The 20,653-nt window shown below is 41.3% G+C and overlaps 1 protein-coding gene across 1 annotated transcript; it reads left to right on the top strand.

The window, feature by feature from the left end:
* Positions 1–5,618: 5,618 nt before the first annotated feature.
* On the top strand, positions 5,619–20,043 carry LOC105027494 (myosin heavy chain, fast skeletal muscle-like). The gene is made up of 41 exons (XM_029121988.2): positions 5,619–5,680; positions 6,081–6,126; positions 6,252–6,479; positions 6,720–6,866; positions 7,258–7,414; positions 7,644–7,671; positions 7,900–8,008; positions 8,145–8,237; positions 8,569–8,629; positions 8,717–8,815; positions 9,199–9,302; positions 9,499–9,637; positions 10,131–10,249; positions 10,340–10,489; positions 10,584–10,754; positions 10,850–11,153; positions 11,461–11,525; positions 11,614–11,701; positions 11,820–11,937; positions 12,025–12,148; positions 12,687–12,823; positions 13,220–13,475; positions 13,695–13,937; positions 14,130–14,306; positions 14,405–14,550; positions 14,721–14,811; positions 15,081–15,470; positions 15,586–15,712; positions 15,841–15,959; positions 16,044–16,240; positions 16,365–16,548; positions 16,668–16,833; positions 17,100–17,224; positions 17,365–17,673; positions 17,896–18,099; positions 18,186–18,311; positions 18,427–18,597; positions 18,929–19,033; positions 19,120–19,215; positions 19,575–19,706; positions 19,927–20,043. The coding sequence occupies exons 3-41, from the start codon at positions 6,264–6,266 to the stop codon at positions 19,945–19,947; spliced, it is 5,814 nt and encodes a 1,937-aa protein (XP_028977821.2). The 5' UTR covers positions 5,619–5,680; positions 6,081–6,126; positions 6,252–6,263; the 3' UTR covers positions 19,948–20,043.
* The last annotated feature ends 610 nt before the right edge of the window (positions 20,044–20,653 follow it).

Here is a 20,653-nt window from a genome sequence, read left to right as displayed (position 1 = left end):
ACACTACAATCTGCTGTCTCTACAAGGCCTCCAGGACGCAGAGGCGAGCGGAATAGATTGGGGCTGATCCCTTTCACCCTGGAAATTGACAATTTAGAACTCTCCCCTCTTGTGGAAGGTTGAGGTCTATCAGGACCAAAACCTCTTGCCACAAGAACAATTTCTTTCCTACAGCAATAGGCCCCATGAACATGCCCCCAGAGCAAAACTGACTATAACCCCTCCCAACACACACACACACACACACCTCAACTGGACAAAGCTTGCACCTTACATATTTTTTAAAATATATTTTTTTTATGTATTAATGCTCAATCCACTATTCATATTGTTTTTATTTATTTTGTACAAAATTGCTGCACTAACGAACCAGAAAAAAATCATAGTTTGTTGTGAAACTTACTTGGCAATAAAATTCAGCTTCTGATATCAGGAACCAAGGTGTAGTATAACATATTTCCAATAGAGGGTGCTTAACGCCAGAGTTAAAATAAGCTACATAAGAGGCCCTTTTTGCCGCAAAGAGTAGAACAGGGGCATGAAAGAGATCCTGGGGTGGGGGCAGAGAAGCCTGAAGCATAGTGAGAATTGGAGGAGCCTTATGCATTGCCAAAACAAACAGCCAATGTGGCCAGCTTATTTATAACCAACACGTGAACGAGTTGTAGGAAAGGGGGGGGGGGGTACTGCAGTTCCCAGACAGGTCTTCCCCTGGTGAGTGTTTGTAGACTGGTGTGTGTGTGAGTGTTTATGTGTGTGTGTCTGGGTGTGTGCTCTCTTAAAGAACACAGCGAGGGAATTCTTGCAGCATAACTTTAATAACCACAAACAGCAAACCCTTGTAATAATAATAAAACAAATAATTTTTTTATAGCACTTCATAATGCCACATCCTTTACATATGTCACATTATCACTCCAACCCCCCCCCCCCTACCCCACACGGGGCTCGAACCAGTGAACCTCTCAACTCAATGACCACTGTCACCCATGAAGCATAGTTACCTCTGTCCCTGAAACGCCACAGCTCCTTCAAGGTCTCAGAGGGAGTGACGAAACGTATCGATATGGTAACAGCATTGACAGCGGTACCTGTCTGACTAGGCATGCATCACCTTTGACCTCCTTCACAGAAAAAAACAGCTGCCGGGCAGAGCCCACCTGAATGATCTGGTTTAACTGGGAGCAACTGGCACCAACTGGCACTATGCCTGAAGCATAGTGAGAATTGGAGGAGCCTTAAGCCGTGCCAAAGCAAACAGCCAATAAATAACCACCGTTAATCACCTCTCGACCCTGACAGTAAGTCAGCATACAGATGAGACCCAAGGCTTCCCCTGGCACTTTGGTGGGCAGCATATTTATAACCAACCCGCCAAGGCGTTGTAGGAAGATGAGGATTACGGCAGTTCTCAGCCAAGCTTCCCCTGGTGAGTATTCTCCAGTGTGTTGGTGTTTGGGTGTGTGTGTGTGCTGTCTCTAAAGGACGTTCCCAGGGGATCCTTGCGGCATATGTTTATAAATTTGTGCAGCCAATTCAGACAGGAAACCCGAGTGCTAAATGGTCCTTGACGCGTCAGCTGATGTCAGATCGCTCCAATCACAATGTCTGATTCATACCTGTCTATTTAAACATCAGGTTACTCAGTCTGATATGCTGATGGTCGTACTAGCATGCAGGTCAAATCCATGCATCACCCCTGCCTCCACCTGTTTGGTTCTGCATTTCCTTTGTGGGGGGATCAGTACTGCATACCCTGCTCATTGCCTATGGGGATTGCTACTAATAATATGATGTTATTGTTGATAGTATCATATACACGATCATGTGATGGCAATGAGTAACCCCAGAGGAGCAGAAACTAATGCCAAGGCATTGCATGTACATTTGGTTCTCACAATAAATGGTTCAACTAACATGTGGTGTTTTCTGTCTGAGCTTTATTAACCATGAACAGTGAACCTGTGTAATAATAATAATTATAACTTATTGAAACTTTTTATAACGGATCATTCTCTACATGTGTCACAGTCTCTCTCTGACCCCACCCCCAGGTAGGGGTCAAACCAGTGATCCTCTGAACACAATGACCATTGTCACCCATGAAGCATAGTTACCATGGTCCCAGGAAAGCCACAGCTCCTTCAAGGTCTCAGACTGAGTGACGTAACTGATCGAAAAAGGTACCAGCACCGACTGTGGCGCTAACTGACTAGGCATTTAACACCTGTTATGCCCACCGCCCATTGACGTCCTCCTTCACAGCAAAACCAGCTGTTGGGCAGAGCCCAACTGAGTGATCCGGGTCACAGCACCAATGTAACAGGTGCCAGGAAAATAACACAATGTAATTGTCTGTAGTTCCATCACTCTTCACATAACAGAGACTGCAGTCTTTTTGAGGGCACCACAATAGATATAATCCATGCTGATGGGTGAAGGCAAGACAGAAAGGCTAGGTTACTTGGAGAAAAGGAAGGTATGGTAGAAGGTCTTAATTTGTTTGCCCCAGTATTGTAATTTTTAGGGAGATTCCTCATGAAAACCTACAACAAAAAGCAACACAGACACAATCCCAAATACAAAGGTGAATACAACAGGAGAACACAACTGAGATGAATGAATAGGCCATAAACCACACCAAGGCCAAGCTCTTGATTAGGTCGTAACCTTTCCTGGCTTTAACCAAAAGACTAGGAAAGTAATCCTGTTCTCTCAGATATACCTAGAACATATGCAGCGGTTTGGACGATTCATAGTTTTATATCGATTGCGAGCTTTATTCTCCTGCACAGTGTTTGCCCACAAAACACATAGTATTTACATTAGAAAATCTAAAATTGAGTCTGGGCATAAATTTATGGGTATTACGCTGGTATATGTTATGACCCATATTCATACACGCTCATTTTCCTTCGGAGCACAGCTCCAATGACAGCAGATCCGCCAATGAAGCATTGCCCAATTAATGTCTAAATATCGCTGCGGAAGCTGAATGTATTTCTGACACCACCGTTCCTGAACATGACCATATTGGGCTTGCAAATGTCCTGTTGCTTTTGTTTACTCCTTGTGACTCTGCCATCAAATGTTGTGGATACCGCTGGAGATGACCCCTGATGGTCATGAAGCAACCCCTAATGACTGGAGGCTGTTTGTATTTCTTACACGTATGCTGAATCGTGTGGACCTCATACCCAGACCTAGGGTAGGACAGAGATGTAGTTCAGGCCTGCACACTATTTTGACCTTATTAGTCGATCATTAGGTTCTTGCATGGTACCCGTTTTATTGCCAGATATCTGACCTGGAGAATGAGATCTGAATTTCAGCTTGGTTGTTTTGTGGATCCACGCCATGATTTGCCCTGTCTCTTCGCAGCATGTGACATTTCACAACCAGATTTAGCTTTATTACTTGCCAGGACATTTTAATAGTTTGAATCATGTTTAAAAAATGTTTCTGTGAGCCAAGCTACTGGGGAGGACTCAAATGAACTATTTTCCGTGGTGATAAAACCACTTTGCAAGCAGAGATTTGTTTAAAGCACCCATAACATACACTGAACAAAATTATAAACGCAACACTTTTGTTTTTGCCTCCATTTATCATGAGCTGAACTCAAAGATATTTATGTAAACAAAAGGCCTATTTCTCTCAAATACTGTTCACAAATCTGTCTAAATCTGTGTTAGTGAGCACTTCTCGGCAATTATCTTGTGCTCACTAACACAGATTTAGACAGATTTGTGAACAGTATTTGAGAGAAATAGGCATTTTGTGTACATAAAGAAAGTCTTAGATCTTTGAGTTCAGCTCATGATAAATGGGGGCAAAAACAAAAGTGTTGCGTTTATAATTTTGTTCAGTGTATATTGGATCAAGAGTTACTATTTGGTCCTTCCAAAATATATAATATGTGTTGCGTTGTGCCCAAGAACAACTCTAAGCGGTAGTATATTGGTCATATACCACAACCCCATGTGCATTAGTGTTTAAACAAAATTATATTGATTTTTTTTTAAAGCCTTATTAAGACAGAAGTTCAACATGACCTAAACATGTACCCAGGAACCTTTTATAATAATAATAATAATTAAAGAGCCAATGCAGATTAGCGTTTGTTTACATTTGTGGGATGACATGACTGAACAGCTTTGCATGTCTCTCAAGTACAAAAACACAGCTCACACATCACACAAGGGTTTTAAGCATTAAAATAAATTGAATGTCCTGAATGTTTTGTCTGCATGTCGCGAAATACAGTGTCATCAATGCCAAAATTATGCTGCACTGGCAGATATACTAAACAATAAACCTTGGCTGCAGTGAACCTGAGAGACCAGTCCAAGAAATGTCAGTAGTTTCCCCTGTGGACTGTCTCTTACTGATATGCTCACAACTCCAAAAAATAAGTATACCTAAACTAATTTAACACTTAACAGCCAATGTTGGAATAGACACTGCATAACGCATGGATACGCAGATGAGACGTCTAGCCACCTCTGTGAAAAGGACACTGTAATTGTGCAGTAGTACGGCCGCAAGCCTTATTCATCTCTATGATCACATCCAAAAAGTAATTCATCTCTATGATCGCAGCTTTGGTGAGGTGAAATGTTCTGAATGTATTGAGAAGAGCTGACGCAATTCCCTATGTTTCACCTGATGGTGTATTTCTCTGTAGCACAATACATTTCTGTTTAGAACTTCTGTAAGATTTCAATGTATTAAATATTATGCTGCAAGGTATTGGGCACAAAGAAAGCTGTTTGAATGCACAGTTTGAAGACAGACAGTATCTGATCTACATTATAGAAGGTGAAAAGGCTCAATTACATTTTTACCAGTGTCTCTGCTGGTGGTTGCCTCTTTACGAGTGGCTTGGGGTCTTCTGAAAAGGTTAAGCTGTGTATCAGGCATTTCAGGCAGCTATTATGCAGTCAGAAATATGAGTTGATAAGATTATTGAAATACTGGTATGATATTAAGACCTATTACTAAATCATACTGGACTGTTTTAGCCAACTGAAATGTGAGACAAATAAAAGTGCCTCCAATATCACAAATAGATTATACAATGGGTAAAAAACTACTAATTTGATTGAAACATTATGAGCAGTTATTGTCTTTTATAGGTTTATAATATTTTTTGAAAACGTCTTCTTTATCCAAGGTAATAAATCAAACTAAGCATTAAGAAATTGCCAAGTCAGGCATATGGTGAGTTCTGATGTGTTTACAAACACGATTATAAAAATAAAAAAGGGTAAATTAGAGGTAAATATATAAAGTTGATGATAAGGACTAATATTAAATGGAACCTAAATTAGTTCTGATCAGATTTCATTAAAACAACATGTTGTTTATGGTCAGTGAGGCCACATCAATTCTATCCATTATAGTGTGAGGATTTTATCAACTTTCCATAGTGCGTTTTGAACAACAACCTCTCGTAAACATTAATTCGGCAGAATGAAATGCAGGGACAAATATTGGACTGTGCTGAAATGGGAGTGTGGCCAGTGGGGTGGTGGTGGTGGGGGGGGGGGGGGGGGGGGGGGGGCGTGGATGCTCCAGAGTGGTCCATAATTAGCTTCTGCTTGGTTTGCAACTTCAACCAGATATAAGGAGGCTGAGCCCCCCAGCATCCTTAAGTCAGACACCTTCTTCCTCTGTGGTAAGACCCTCTGTATCTTCCTTGAATCTTGTCTTCTCCTTGCTCTTAGAATCTGAAGCACTAGCTAACTGCAGAATTGACTTTTGCATTCTGTTGTACACGACTACTATAACATTTGAGTATATGCAGTCTTTTTCAATTACAGTCTGATTTCAACTACATATTTAATGCATTTTGTTTGTGTCTTCTATAATTGTAATGTGTTCTGGCTTAATTATAATCCCTTTTCCGTTTGTAAATTGACACTAGAACGTAACCAGGGTTTTACACACATGGTTGAACTTGACATAATGATTGAGTAATTTCAATGATTGAGCAATACCACTCCTCTTCAAGGAGTTAACTCTAAATCATAATGCGATAGGGTTTTGTTTATTAACAACAATCTAACTTTTAACAGTTTCCTCAAAGAACTACAAATTCATCTATAGGTGGGGGAAAATCAGGTGAGACATGGTTTGAGCCTTCTTGCGATGAGAACATTCAGTGACATGTGTGATAAGATCACTTAACTGTTGACTGAAGAGGAAGAGACACTGACTCTATCATGTTTCTTTCTTCTATTTCCCAGCGATCCGTCAACATGAGTACGGACGCAGAGATGCAACTCTACGGCAAAGCCGCCATATACCTCCGCAAGTCTGAGAAGGAGCGGATGGAGGCACAAGCAATGCCCTTTGATTCAAAGAACGCCTGCTATGTAACAGACAAGGTGGAGCTGTACCTCAAGGGTTTGGTCACTGCCAGGTCTGAGGGAAAGTGTGTTGTAACAGTCACGAAACCTGACGGCTCGAAGATGGTAAGCTTGACCGGAGGAACATATTATTGGAAAAAGATACTTAAATGGCAAAGTGAAATCAGCAACAAAGAAAGACATGTTTATGAGTGATTGTGTGTGCTTTTTTCGTATTAGTATTTCTGTATGAGTGGGGGATAGTCAAGTCATTGGATTGCATGGAAACTTTGCAAGCATTGCAAGATTCAACTAATCATTTATTAGGAAAAAGTATTAATAGTAATATATGGTTTGACCTTTCAGGAAGGAGTAGAGTTCAAAGAGTCAGACATCTTTGAGATGAACCCCCCGAAGTACGACAAGATTGAGGACATGGCCATGATGACCTACCTGAATGAAGCCTCTGTCCTGTATAACCTCAAAGAGCGTTATGCAGCATGGATGATCTACGTAAGAAACCTGTGAACACAAGCAAACACACATACAAATTATAAAATTCAATTATTGAAATAACACAAAAATGAATAGTACAAACAAAAAGATACCAATACAGCAGACCCATAAACACTGCCTTGAAAAGCGAAAAGAGTTTTTAAAATGCTGAAAGTCAAAGTGTATTATTGTCAGGTGAGTGATATGTTGGGAAATATTTCTAGGTAAAAAAAACTGTTGCTGTTGTATTAATTCAGTAATATGAAAATTGGTCAGGGGAATTAATACATACGCAAAGCACTGTAGGTATAACAAAGTACTCACATATCTTCAAATAAATAAATAAATAAATAAATAAAATCTTCAAATAAATCCAGTTAAAAGTACATTCATTCTCCTCCTCCTGCAGACCTACTCCGGGCTCTTCTGTGCCACGGTGAACCCCTACAAGTGGCTTCCTGTGTACGACATGGAGGTTGTCAACGCCTACAGAGGGAAGAAGAGGATGGAGGCTCCACCCCACATCTTCTCCGTCTCTGACAACGCCTTTCAGTTCATGCTGATTGGTACGAGCTCTAGTTGGATGGATGTACAGGATGAATGTAGCACTGGGTTGAAAATATAAATTAAAATATAACTTTATTTAGCATCAATTGTTTTTAGACTGAATAAGAGGTTTCTGAAAATACCTGATTCCACTACCATTGAATGAAACATTTTGAAATCAAACTCATGATGTTGCTATGAATGCAACAGTTTTCTTTGAGCAAATGTTGTTTGTATTTTGGGTTACAGATAAGGAGAACCAGTCAGTCCTGATTACGTAAGTTGTTTCCTTGAATTTCAAATGATTTTATGTTTATATTATATAATTATTGGGTTACTTGGGTGTAATGAAAATAATCAAATCCATTATGAAGGTATTGGGAACATTATATAATTAATATGTGATTTAACATGTGAGGAACGTCTCAACAATGCTTCTAAGTGAAATCTAATCTGACACTCTGAATTGTAACTAAAACAACTCTTTCTCTGTCATATAAACCAGCGGAGAATCTGGTGCAGGAAAGACTGTCAACACCAAACGTGTCATCCAGTACTTTGCCACCATCGCAGTTTCTGGAGAGAAGAAGAAGGAAGACCCCAGCAAAATGCAGGTAAGACTGGTTTATCTTTGAATACAGTTTCAGTTTCGTTGGCTGTGGAAAAGGAAATCATTGGGGGGACGTCCGTTTCAAGAACAGTGTTGAGAACTTCACCAGTTTCTGATGCACTTGTGTTTGTCTCAACCAGGGATCTCTTGAGGATCAGATCATTGCAGCCAACCCTCTGCTGGAGGCTTATGGTAATGCCAAGACTGTGAGGAACGACAACTCCTCTCGCTTTGTAAGTATGACGTTAACAATTAAACTATAACACTTCCAGGGGTTTATAGATGTATTCATTTGAGCCAGTTTGCTAGACTAGAAAAATCATTATATGCTGTGTAGAATTTAATTACTAGAAATGTATTGTAAAAATTTAGCAACTTGTTTTTTAAAGGAAAATCAAAATACTAAATTCAGATTTTTTTTTGAGTACATTAAAGTTTAACATTACTTCATTACAGTAAAATTTTCCTGCAACAGAGCGATTCATTTACCATCTTAAATTAGTATCAAAGTAAAAGGTTGATTCATTTTCTTGACTTATTTCAAACCCCCATGTTCTTCTTCAGGGTAAATTCATCAGGATTCATTTCCAAGGTGGTAAACTGGCTAAAGCTGATATTGAGACCTGTGAGTTGGCTTTCATTGAGTTTCAATGCTTTTCTAAAATTCAAACTGAGTTATTTGGAGACTAATAATTATTATGTTCTTTCTCAGACCTTCTGGAGAAGTCCAGAGTGACCTTCCAGCTGCCCGATGAGAGAGGCTACCACATCTTCTTCCAGATGATGACAGGCCACAAACCTGATTTAGTTGGTATGTAAGGAGTGGGTCTCAAGGGAGATGATTCTTTACTCCATCTGTGGAAAATCATGGATTCTGGGACTTTTGGCCACAACTCTGTCATTGTCAAATTAAAACAGTTTCCTGAAAAGTGTGTACTATGTCACAACTACGCAGATATGAGTCCCATCAAAACGACTCAGTTTCTAACTTGTAATTTCAACTAAAATATGATAGCATATGACAATAGTGATTCTACTATATACAGTATAAAAAACATGACCGATCCAGCTCAGAATGGGAGGTTAAAATAAATAATTTGCTATTTACAAAAGTCCCAGAAAGTATCTCTAAAAGGCCCTTAAAGGTAGGACAGCAGGGATTTTAATGGACAAGTCGGTCTCTGTTCTCCACAGAAATGGCCCTCATCTCCACAAACCCCTACGACTTCCCCATGTGCAGCCAGGGTCAGATCGCTGTGAACAGCATCGACGACAACGTTGAGCTGGACGCCACAGATGTGAGTTGTATGATCTTATTTATATAACCTAGAATTGGTAGATGAATGTATCTGAGCAACTGAACTTTGTTTAATTCAAAATTACCTTGAAGCCTAGACATGTAAGACAAGCACAAGATAATGTCACTTAATGCTCTGTCTAGTTGAACAGACCACCAGTCAGTTCCTCACTCTTGAAATTCCTCTCTAATCCCAGGATGCCATTACAATCCTGGGTTTCACCAATGATGAGAAGGCCGGCATCTACAAGCTGACCGGAGCCGTGTTGCACCATGGTAACTTGAAATTCAAGCAGAAGCAGCGTGAGGAGCAGGCCGAGCCAGACGGCACAGAGGGTGAGTCCCACACTTACAGTGTCTCACAAAGGTGAGTACACCCCTCACATTATTCTAATATTTGATTATATCTTAATTTTCACTTTTTCACTTACGGGTCTACTCACTTTTGTTGCCAGCGGTTTATACATTAATGGCTTTGTGTTGAGTTATTTTGAGGGGACAGCAAATTTACACTGTTATACAAGCTGTACACTCACTACTTTACATTGTGACAAAGTGCCATTTCTTCACATGAAAAGATATAATCAAATATTTGCTCAAATGTGAGGGGTGTACTCACTTTGGTGAGATACTGTAGATAAACAATGTAGATCATCAGTCTCTGTCCCAATGTAGAAATAGAATGTCAAGCTAAGCTAAAGTCTGGAGACCAGATTGCATCAACTGATAAAGTCCAAACATCACCCGCTAGAGACTTGGGTGAACTGTTTTCTCATTGTGATGTCTGAAACAAGCAATGTAATGAGTCTGTTGTTGGCTCTCTCTCCAGTGGCTGATAAAATTGGTTACCTCCTGGGTCTGAACTCATCTGAGATGTTGAAGGCTATGTGTTACCCCAGAGTGAAGGTCGGCAATGAGTATGTCACCAAGGGACAGACTGTACCCCAGGTAAGGGAGCTAAACACATCTACAATTTTAGGACTTTTTAGGATCATCTCACCAATCAACATCTTATTTAATGAGGTATTGTCATTGCAGGTTAACAACTCTGTCTCAGCTCTGGCAAAGTCCATCTATGAGAGGATGTTCTTGTGGATGGTCATTCGTATCAACGAGATGTTGGACACCAAAAACCCAAGGCAGTTCTACATCGGTGTGCTGGATATTGCCGGATTTGAGATTTTTGATGTGAGCAGAAGAACAAGAACAAGAAAATATGTTATAATTTAGATGGATAGCAATATTGTACGATGAAATAATCCCTTTTAAAATCCATCAACAGTACAACAGCATGGAACAGCTGTGCATCAACTTCACCAATGAGAAACTGCAACAGTTTTTCAACCACACCATGTTTGTCCTGGAGCAAGAGGAGTACAAGAAGGAGGGAATTGTCTGGGCCTTCATTGACTTCGGCATGGACTTGGCTGCCTGTATTGAGCTCATTGAGAAGGTAAGCTGTATGTTATAATTCTATTTAATTATTAAAAGACTAAATTAACCTAAATGCTTATATCACTAATTTGATATTAATCTCTTTTCATGAAGCCCTTGGGCATCTTCTCCATCCTTGAAGAGGAGTGCATGTTCCCCAAGTCTTCAGACACAACCTTCAAGGAGAAGCTATATTCCCAACATCTTGGCAAAACCAAGGCGTTTGAGAAGCCCAAGCCTGCCAAGGGCAAGGCAGAGGCCCACTTCTCTCTGGTGCATTACGCCGGCACTGTGGACTACAACATCACTGGCTGGCTGGAGAAGAACAAGGACCCCCTGAACGACTCAGTCTGTCAGCTGTATGGAAAGTCTGGGGTCAAACTGTTGGCTGGCCTGTACCCTGCTGCCCCACCTGAGGGTAAGACAAACATCACATGAAAATATTTAATTACACACTAGTAACAAACCAGACCCACATTTCCTTTGAAGACTTGTAGACGAGAGCGAGAGCAATGACATGCCGACATAGTTTGCCAATGTCGATTTTTGCATTGAACCAGTTTGGACTCTATTTTTGGAACTTCTTTATATGTGTATATTTGAGATTCTCATGTTAATAATTTGCTTGTTTAGAGCAATACTACACTACAATCTGTACATGGTATTACTATTACTTAACCTGCTTTAGGAAATGTTGTTTTTGTTTTATTTCCCCATTTGAACAGATACAACCAAGAAAGGAGGAAAGAAGAAGGGTGGTTCTATGCAGACTGTGTCCTCCCAGTTCAGGGTGAGATTTCAATGTATATAATCAGTCCTTTTATAGACAAACATTGAATATCTTTATTGTTTGTAAATGGTTTGTAACGCTCCTACAGGAGAACTTGGGCAAGCTGATGACCAACCTGAGGAGCACTCATCCCCACTTTGTGCGCTGCCTGATCCCCAATGAGTCCAAGACTCCAGGTATACAATGAAAATGAAATAAAATATTAAGTCTTATTAGTATGGTGTCTATACATTTAAGAAGCCTAATCTTTAGCTAGTTTCCAAATATTAACAGAGACTTGGTTCATTTTACCAGGTCTGATGGAGAACTTCCTGGTCATCCACCAGCTCAGGTGTAACGGTGTACTGGAGGGCATCAGAATCTGCAGGAAGGGCTTCCCAAGCAGAATCATCTACGCTGACTTCAAGCAGAGGTACATGCAAACAAATGTACATGTAATGAAAGAATTAGCTTTTATGTAATACAACCTGGCTAGAACTTAGATTTGTCTTTGATTCAGGTACAAAGTACTGAATGCCAGTGTCATCCCTGAGGGTCAGTTCATGGACAACAAGAAGGCTTCTGAGAAGCTGCTTGGGTCCATTGATGTGAATCATGAGGACTACAAGTTTGGACACACAAAGGTCAGTTAAATATGCCCAGCAGAAGCAAAAATTTGATAAAATCAAAACATACAGTTAGGTCTGGAAGTAGTTGGACACTGATAAGTTTTGTGATTTTGGCTGTTTACCTAAACATATTCACGTTAGTTACATAATGAACATGGGCTTAAAGTTCAGTCTCTCAGTCTCAATTTGAGAGTATTCACATCCAAATTAACAATTACATTTGAGCTTCTGAAATAAAGGGACTGTTTAAAAATGGTTGCAATTCCTAAATGTTTAATACAATATTTTTGTTCAGCTCCCTTGATTTAAAGCTGAAAGTCTGCACTTCAATTGCATCTCGGGTGTTTCTTTTCAAATTGATTGTAGTGGCGTACAGAGACAAAATTATGAAACTTGTGTCAGTGTCCAAATATTTGCCCTAAATGTATTATACATTATAAACAACCATCCCATCAAACTTGTAAAGTTGTTCACGTCTTTTGATTAAACAATTTCTATGTGTCACCATCACTATGACTGTGGTTTCATAATTGGCCATGTCTATCTGTCTCAGGTGTTCTTCAAAGCCGGTCTTCTGGGCGTCCTGGAAGAGATGAGAGATGAGAAGCTGGCCTCTCTGGTCGGCATGCTCCAGGCTCTTAGCCGTGGATTCCTCATGAGGAGAGAGTTCTCCAAGATGATGGAGAGGAGGTGAAAGCTACATGTCAACCAATGTATTCTGATTACATACTGTATATGCTGTGATCTACTCACAGTAAGAAAGTATTTCTTTGAATTGTAATTAAAAGAATATTAATTTAACACAGCTTTATTTTGTGGTAAAAGATGAAGGATGAGTCAGGAGAATTGTAGCCCTTCTGAAAGTCTTGGACAGGACAGAGACTGATGAAAGGACTGCCAGGACAACAGAAATATTATCTTTGGTCTTTTGCTTTTTTAGGCAGATTTGAAACAGTTGGGTGAGAGGGAAGGGTTTAGAACAGATTACCCCTGATCTCTGGGGTTTAGGACATATGCTTAGATCAGACCATTTGACCTGTTGTAGATGATCCCTCACCTTTCTGCTCAATTCTTTCTGTCAACCAGAGAATCCATCTACGCTGTCCAGTACAACATCCGCTCATTCATGAATGTGAAAACCTGGCCATGGATGAAGTTGTACTTCAAGATCAAGCCTCTGCTGAAGAGTGCAGAGTCTGAGAAGGAGATGGCCAACATGAAGGAGAACTTTGAGAAGATGCAGGGAGACCTAGCCAAGGCTCTGGCCAGGAAGAAGGAGTTGGAGGAGAAGATGGTGTCCCTGGTTCAGGAGAAAAATGACCTGGCACTCCAAGTCGCATCTGTGAGTGTGCAACAATCCCTATATCGACATATTAAAACACATCAAATATAATTTACACAAAGACACACACAAATGCATGCACACACACCCACACAAAAACATGAACACACGTAAAATAAAAATAAAAAAATCTCATTTGACCACTTTGACTAAATTAAGTCTATTTTATCATGGACAAAGGGAAGTATTAAAATGTTGTCCTCCGGTTCTGAAAAACAGGATTCAGAGAATATTAATGATGCTGAGGAAAGGTGTGAGGGGCTCATCAAGAGTAAGATCCAGATGGAGGCCAAACTCAAAGAGACGACCGAGAGGCTGGAGGATGAGGAGGAGATCAGTGCTGAGTTGACTGCCAAGAAGAGGAAGCTGGAGGATGAGTGTTCTGAGCTGAAGAAGGACATTGATGACCTGGAGCTCACCCTAGCCAAAGTGGAGAAGGAGAAGCACGCCACTGAAAACAAGGTACTGTGACTTAAAATAGACCAGTCGTTCTCCTGTGAAAAGGGCAAAGGACCCCTGAGATACTAATTCCCTTTTAAAAACGGCTGCTATAGAAAGCCTGATTAAACATAAGTGAATCAAGTCAAAATACAGCTCTACAGCAGTAGAATTCCATTTGTATTGTGTGTTTACTTTTGATGTGGCTGTTTTCAGGTGAAAAACCTGACAGAGGAGATGGCGTCGGTAGAAGAAAGTGTAGCCAAGCTCACCAAGGAGAAGAAAGCCCTCCAAGAGGCCCACCAGCAGACCCTGGATGACCTGCAGGCAGAGGAGGACAAAGTCAACACTCTGACCAAGGCCAAGACCAAGCTGGAACAGCAAGTGGACGACGTGAGTGGAGATGGACATTATGGCTTTGATCGTTTGAAAGATGATATTACTTTTAGTCGTTGAGTTCTCAACAATACACGTTGTTTTTTCTCTTATAGCTTGAGGGTTCTCTGGAGCAAGAGAAGAAGCTCCGAATGGACCTTGAGAGAGCCAAGAGAAAGTTGGAGGGAGATCTGAAACTGGCCCAGGAGACAGTAATGGATCTGGAGAATGAAAAGCAGCAGTCTGACGAGAAAATCAAGAAGTAAATACTAACAAATGACCACAGTATTAATTTACTTATTGATTAAAAATTCCTGTAATCATGAATTAGAACTTACCTGTGACTCTTAAACAAAATTAATAGTTTGAAACTTTGCTGCTACACTATCATTCTAAAACCAAATCTGCACTCTACCTATTTGTGTTTCTTAGGAAGGAGTTTGAGACAAGCCAGCTCCTCAGCAAGATTGAGGATGAGCAGTCTCTGGGAGCTCAGCTGCAGAAGAAGATCAAGGAACTCCAGGTAGGGTGCAGAACCTAAGATCCTACATAAGAAAGCAAACACATGAAGAATATCCTGAAAAATATCTTCTGTTAGCACACCACATTTTTCACAGATAGTTCTGTAGTTTGGAAGCTCTCGCCATTATTACGGTCTTTGACACATAGGATACTATCCACTTATTATTTTTGTGTAACGGGTATTTTATTAACACTGTAATTTGATATATACTATTATTGTTTTGTGAGGTTCAATTGTTTCAACTATATTCATGTGTTCATGTGTTTTAGGCCCGTATTGAGGAGCTGGAGGAGGAGATTGAGGCTGAGCGTGCAGCCAGGGCCAAGGTTGAGAAGCAGAGGGCAGATCTCTCCAGGGAACTTGAGGAGATCAGTGAGAGGCTGGAAGAGGCCGGAGGCGCCACTGCTTCTCAGATTGAGATGAACAAGAAGCGTGAGGCTGAGTTCCAGAAGATGCGTCGTGATCTTGAAGAGTCCACCCTGCAACACGAGGCCACAGCCTCCGCTCTGCGCAAGAAACAGGCCGACAGCGTGGCTGAACTCGGGGAGCAGATCGACAACCTGCAGCGCGTCAAGCAGAAACTGGAGAAGGAGAAGAGCGAGTACAAGATGGAGATCGATGACCTCTCCAGCAACATGGAGGCAGTCGCCAAGGCAAAGGTGTGTAGAGATGTTTGGACAAGCATATTTGACAAGGGTAAAGTATATTAACATTCAAGATCACTTCACAGGAGTGTCAAATATAATAAAATGATGGAAAATGTTTCCCTATCAGGGCAATCTGGAGAAGATGTGCCGTACTCTTGAGGACCAGCTGAGCGAACTGAAGTCCAAGAATGATGAGAATGTTCGCCAAGTTAATGACATCAGTGCACAGAGGGCCAGACTCCTGACAGAAAATGGTAACATACCAATAGATATGATAGTCATGTATAATTAACAAAACAAACCATGTTTTCAACCGTTTCCACATTATTTCAAACTTACATGACAGATTCTCCATTAACATTATGTCTCTATGTTCTTCCAGGTGAGTATAGCCGCCAGCTGGAGGAAAAGGAAGCCCTGGTGTCTCAGCTGACCAGAGGCAAACAGGCTTTCACCCAGCAGGTGGAGGAGCTGAAGAGGCATATTGAGGAGGAGGTCAAGGTGAGGGATCCAAAATGAGTTGAGAGGCTTATCGCAAAGACCTCTACTGGAATAAGTTTGATTATATCTACGTCTTTCTCACAGGCTAAAAATGCATTGGCTCATGGTGTCCAGTCCGCTCGCCATGACTGTGACCTCCTGAGGGAGCAGTTTGAGGAGGAACAGGAGGCCAAGGCAGAGCTGCAGCGTGGCATGTCCAAGGCCAACAGTGAGGTGGCTCAGTGGAGGACCAAGTATGAAACTGATGCCATCCAGCGTACAGAGGAGCTGGAGGAGTCCAAGTGAGTCACTAAACTAAAATATAGAGTGAGGTTGGTAGGGTTCAGGAAGCTCTGGGAAAATGTTACATCAACATGTATTCTAAGGTTTCTTCCACACCATAACAACACTTTTGATGCCAAACAGGAAGAAGCTGGCCCAACGTCTGCAGGAGGCTGAGGAGACCATTGAGGCGACCAACTCCAAGTGCGCCTCCCTGGAGAAGACCAAGCAGAGACTGCAGGGAGAGGTGGAGGACCTCATGATTGATGTGGAGAGAGCCAACGCTATGGCCGCCAACCTTGACAAGAAGCAGAGGAACTTTGACAAGGTGAAAATGAACAAAGCTCACCCAAGGGGCAAATCTTCTGTCTGCTATATGATAAATTGTAATATAGTTGTAGCATTTTCCTGATTTAAAACAAATGATAAATTCCATGGATTTCCCAGGTTCTGGCAGAGTGGAAACAGAAATATGAGGAGGGTCAGGCTGAGCTGGAAGGATCTCAGAAGGAGGCGCGCTCCATGAGCACTGAACTCTTCAAGATGAAGAACTCCTACGAGGAGGCCCTGGATCATCTGGAGACTCTGAAGAGAGAGAACAAGAACCTGCAACGTGAGCATTTGACCAAAATCATGTTTGCCTAGAAATTGGAATTACTGCTATTCCAATTTCAGAATATTAATGTACTGTCCAAAACAAATATATTTTGTACCTGTAACTGCTGCTTGATTTGAAAGACGTAGTTGCTAATTGACTGTTTTGTGTTAATTCAATCTCATCATTAAAATGTGTTGATTGACTGTTATGATCCAAGGCCAGATTCAGGACATTAGATGGAAATTTCCCAAGTCTTAACTGGTTTCTTTGTGTGTCTGCAGAGGAGATCTCTGACCTGACAGAGCAGATTGGAGAGACTGGCAAAAGCATCCATGAGCTGGAGAAGGCCAAGAAGACAGTGGAGACAGAGAAGTCTGAGATCCAGACCGCTCTGGAGGAGGCTGAGGTATAGACTACAGATGTTTAATGGAAAAGGCATTGTTATATTAGTCATTGCCCACTGCAGTTCAATGCTTCCTGTATTTTGTTTTAGTGTAGACAATTTGAATTTGTTACACAAATCCACCTTCCTCCATCTTTGTCCAGGGGACACTGGAACATGAGGAATCCAAGATTCTGCGTGTGCAGCTGGAGCTGAACCAGGTCAAGGGTGAGGTGGACAGGAAGATCGCCGAGAAGGATGAGGAGATGGAACAGATCAAGAGGAACAGCCAGAGGATGCTTGACTCCATGCAGAGTACCCTGGACTCTGAGGTCAGGAGCAGGAATGATGCCCTGAGGGTGAAGAAGAAGATGGAGGGAGACCTGAACGAGATGGAGATCCAGCTGAGCCACTCCAACAGGCAGGCCGCTGAGGCCCAGAAACAGCTGAGGAACGTCCAGGGACAGCTCAAGGTAAAGGGACTTGGACTACTGCCTCTTGAACCTGAAAATGGAAAACAATAAATTTTGTTATCATTAACTAATTTGATGAAAAGGCAAGAAGGGACAGAATAAAGAGGACTAATATACTGTCGAAATGTAGGCGATACTGGTGAAATTCAAAGATCTGTCTGGTCTAGTCACCCCATTTCCAAAACTCCTAATGAACTCCTGTGTCATTGTTAATCACCACAGGATGCCCAACTGCACCTTGATGATGCTGTCCGCGCCGCAGATGACATGAAGGAGCAGGTATCCATGGTGGAGCGTAGAAATGGCCTGATGGTGGCTGAAATTGAGGAGCTGAGGGTTGCTCTGGAGCAGACAGAGAGGGGCCGCAAAGTGGCAGAGACTGAGCTGGTTGATGCCAGCGAGCGTGTTGGACTGTTACACTCCCAGGTATGGGTTAAAAGCTGTTGGAATGTGACAGGGACTGATTTTAGTTTTTTCTTACTTTCAGACTCCAATAAATATTTTTTCCTCAGAACACAAGCCTCCTGAACACCAAGAAGAAGCTGGAATCTGACCTGGTACAGGTCCAGGGAGAGGTGGACGACATTGTCCAGGAGGCCAGAAATGCAGAGGAGAAGGCCAAGAAGGCCATTACTGATGTGAGTACTTGAAATATATCCACTTGAATTGTCCCCAAGTGCCTGGGCTGGATATTCACAATGTGAGAGGGCAGTTATGTCTCATGCTAATTAAATAAACAAACTACCATTCCAGGCGGCCATGATGGCTGAGGAGCTGAAGAAGGAGCAGGACACCAGCTCTCACCTGGAGAGGATGAAGAAGAACCTGGAGGTCACAGTCAAGGACCTGCAGCATCGTCTGGATGAGGCTGAGAATCTGGCCATGAAGGGAGGCAAGAAGCAGCTCCAGAAACTGGAGTCCAGGGTGAGTTACCAGCTGTGGGAAAATGGAGGACTGGAAGACTTACTGTTGTAAATGTATTTGTCCATTAAAACACACAGAAGCACTGTGTAATTATTTCTCTCAATAAACCACCTAGATAATGAAAAGTTTTATATCACCATTATCATACACATTTCTTCAATTAACATTTTAAAAGTACCAGGAAGAAACAATAGTTGTTCATTCAAATTAAATGTAAAATGACAGGAAACAACAAATTGTCACTTCAACACTGTTTAGAAGAGTATAACCGCTATGTTAAAATGATTGGTTATGGCAAATTTCCAGATGGCTGTTTATGTCTTCCACACAGGTGCGTGAGTTAGAGACTGAGGTTGAAACCGAGCAGAGAAGAGGTGTCGATGCCATCAAGGGAGTCCGAAAATATGAGCGCAGAGTCAAGGAGCTGACTTACCAGGTATGAAATAGTTCCTTCTTTAGACTAACATGTGCAGTTTTATGTGTGAATAAAAGGTTCATTGATTCTTTGATCTTCTCCCAAAGACTGAGGAGGACAAGAAGAACATTGCCAGACTTCAGGACCTGGTAGACAAGCTGCAGTTGAAAGTGAAGTCCTACAAGAGACAGGCTGAGGAAGCGGTGAGTCACAGATTATTTAAATTCTCAGAAAGCATACATTTGAATGCACATTTGCCCCTTAGTAGAATGCTGCACATTTCTGAGTACCTTCTGAGTACCTCACATGCTTATGTATTGCCAATTTATGGGAGAGGGGATGGAAGATTTATTAGCTGTGTCAGGGACTGGTCTGTTGTAGTATTACTGTCCTGGTTACCCAGTTCTGACCTTTACTTTCTCAAATTCATCATCTAAATCCATATAAATTGGGTACCCTAAACCTGTTGATGAATATAATAATTTTTTTCTTTAGAAATATCCCTCTAATTTATTACCTGTACTGAACATCTATCTGTCTTTATATCTCTTGTCCCACCCAGGAGGAAGCATCCAATCAGCACATGTCCAAGTTCAGGAAGGTGCAGCATGAGCTGGAGGAGGCAGAGGAGCGTGCTGACATCGCTGAGACTCAGGTCAACAAACTCCGAGCCAAGACCCGCGACAGTGGAAAGGTAAAGAACTGCTCCCAAAAACACACCTGACTCATGTTCAGAATGTGATCACAATGGTGACATTTTCTACTGAGTTTAAATTTAGGATTTCTAAGTTTTTAGTACAGCTGAATAAAGTGTGACACTTTAAAATAAAATCTAAAATATTGGGCATTGAGAATCAATTCCTTGGCAGATTCATCTTTAATACTAATAAAAATTGTTGTGTTTGTTCTCACAGGGCAAAGAAGCTGCTGAATGAACAAGGGCAAATAATGTTTCAAATTTCTCTGTGTTGCATAAAATATGATCTTCATGGGGGAATTTCTTTGCATTGATTAAACACGTTGGCCAACAACTTGCTCTCTCACTGTGGAGTTATTACTCAGCATTTTTTAAATATATTGTACTTTAATTAAAGGAATAAGCAATTGCAACAATAAAGTGGACGCCACATAAAGCCGCCACTTTGTTAGAAAAAAACTGAGGGATGAGCCTAAAGACACGGTATTTACTGTGCATTCGGACAGTATTCATACCACTTCCTTTTTTCCACATTTGTTAAAATATAGTCTTATTTTAAAATGGATGAAATACATTTACCTGAATAGTCTACACACAATTCACCATAATGACGTGGCAAAAGCAGGTGTATATAAAACAAACGGAAATATCACATTTACATAAGTATCCCTTAGCTGCTTGGACATAACCTGAACTTGATGGAATAAAGGGTGTACATTCTACTAACAGCTGCTGACACTGACTGGAGCACTCATTATCAAAATCATAGACTGTATACGCCAAAGTTTGGTCTAATGGACACCTTCAAAAGCGATCTCTCTTAATCTGACTCAACTAAAAACCGGAGAGGGCGTTATATCGTGAACTGCAAAGTTGATTGGCTGACATAGTGGGTCGCATCCGCCGTCACTAAGTCGCGTCGTTGCTATGGTCACTAACAACAA

This window comes from Esox lucius, chromosome 9 (genome assembly GCF_011004845.1).
Source record: "Esox lucius isolate fEsoLuc1 chromosome 9, fEsoLuc1.pri, whole genome shotgun sequence".
NCBI lineage: Eukaryota > Metazoa > Chordata > Actinopteri > Esociformes > Esocidae > Esox > Esox lucius.
The sequence above is the reverse complement of the archived record's forward strand: the minus strand, read 5'-3'. Positions and strand labels throughout refer to the sequence as shown.

What these genes read in the sequence shown, in the direction of transcription:
- LOC105027494 (XM_029121988.2), top strand. Translation starts at nt 6,264, where the DNA reads ATGAGTACGGACGCAGAGATGCAACTCTACGGCAAAGCCGCCATATAC. An exon ending in AACCAGTCAGTCCTGATTAC is followed by an intron (nt 7,672 to 7,899) that starts GTAAGTTGTTTC and finishes CATATAAACCAG; the next exon opens with CGGAGAATCTGGTGCAGGAA. An exon ending in CCGCTCTGGAGGAGGCTGAG is followed by an intron (nt 17,225 to 17,364) that starts GTATAGACTACA and finishes ATCTTTGTCCAG; the next exon opens with GGGACACTGGAACATGAGGA.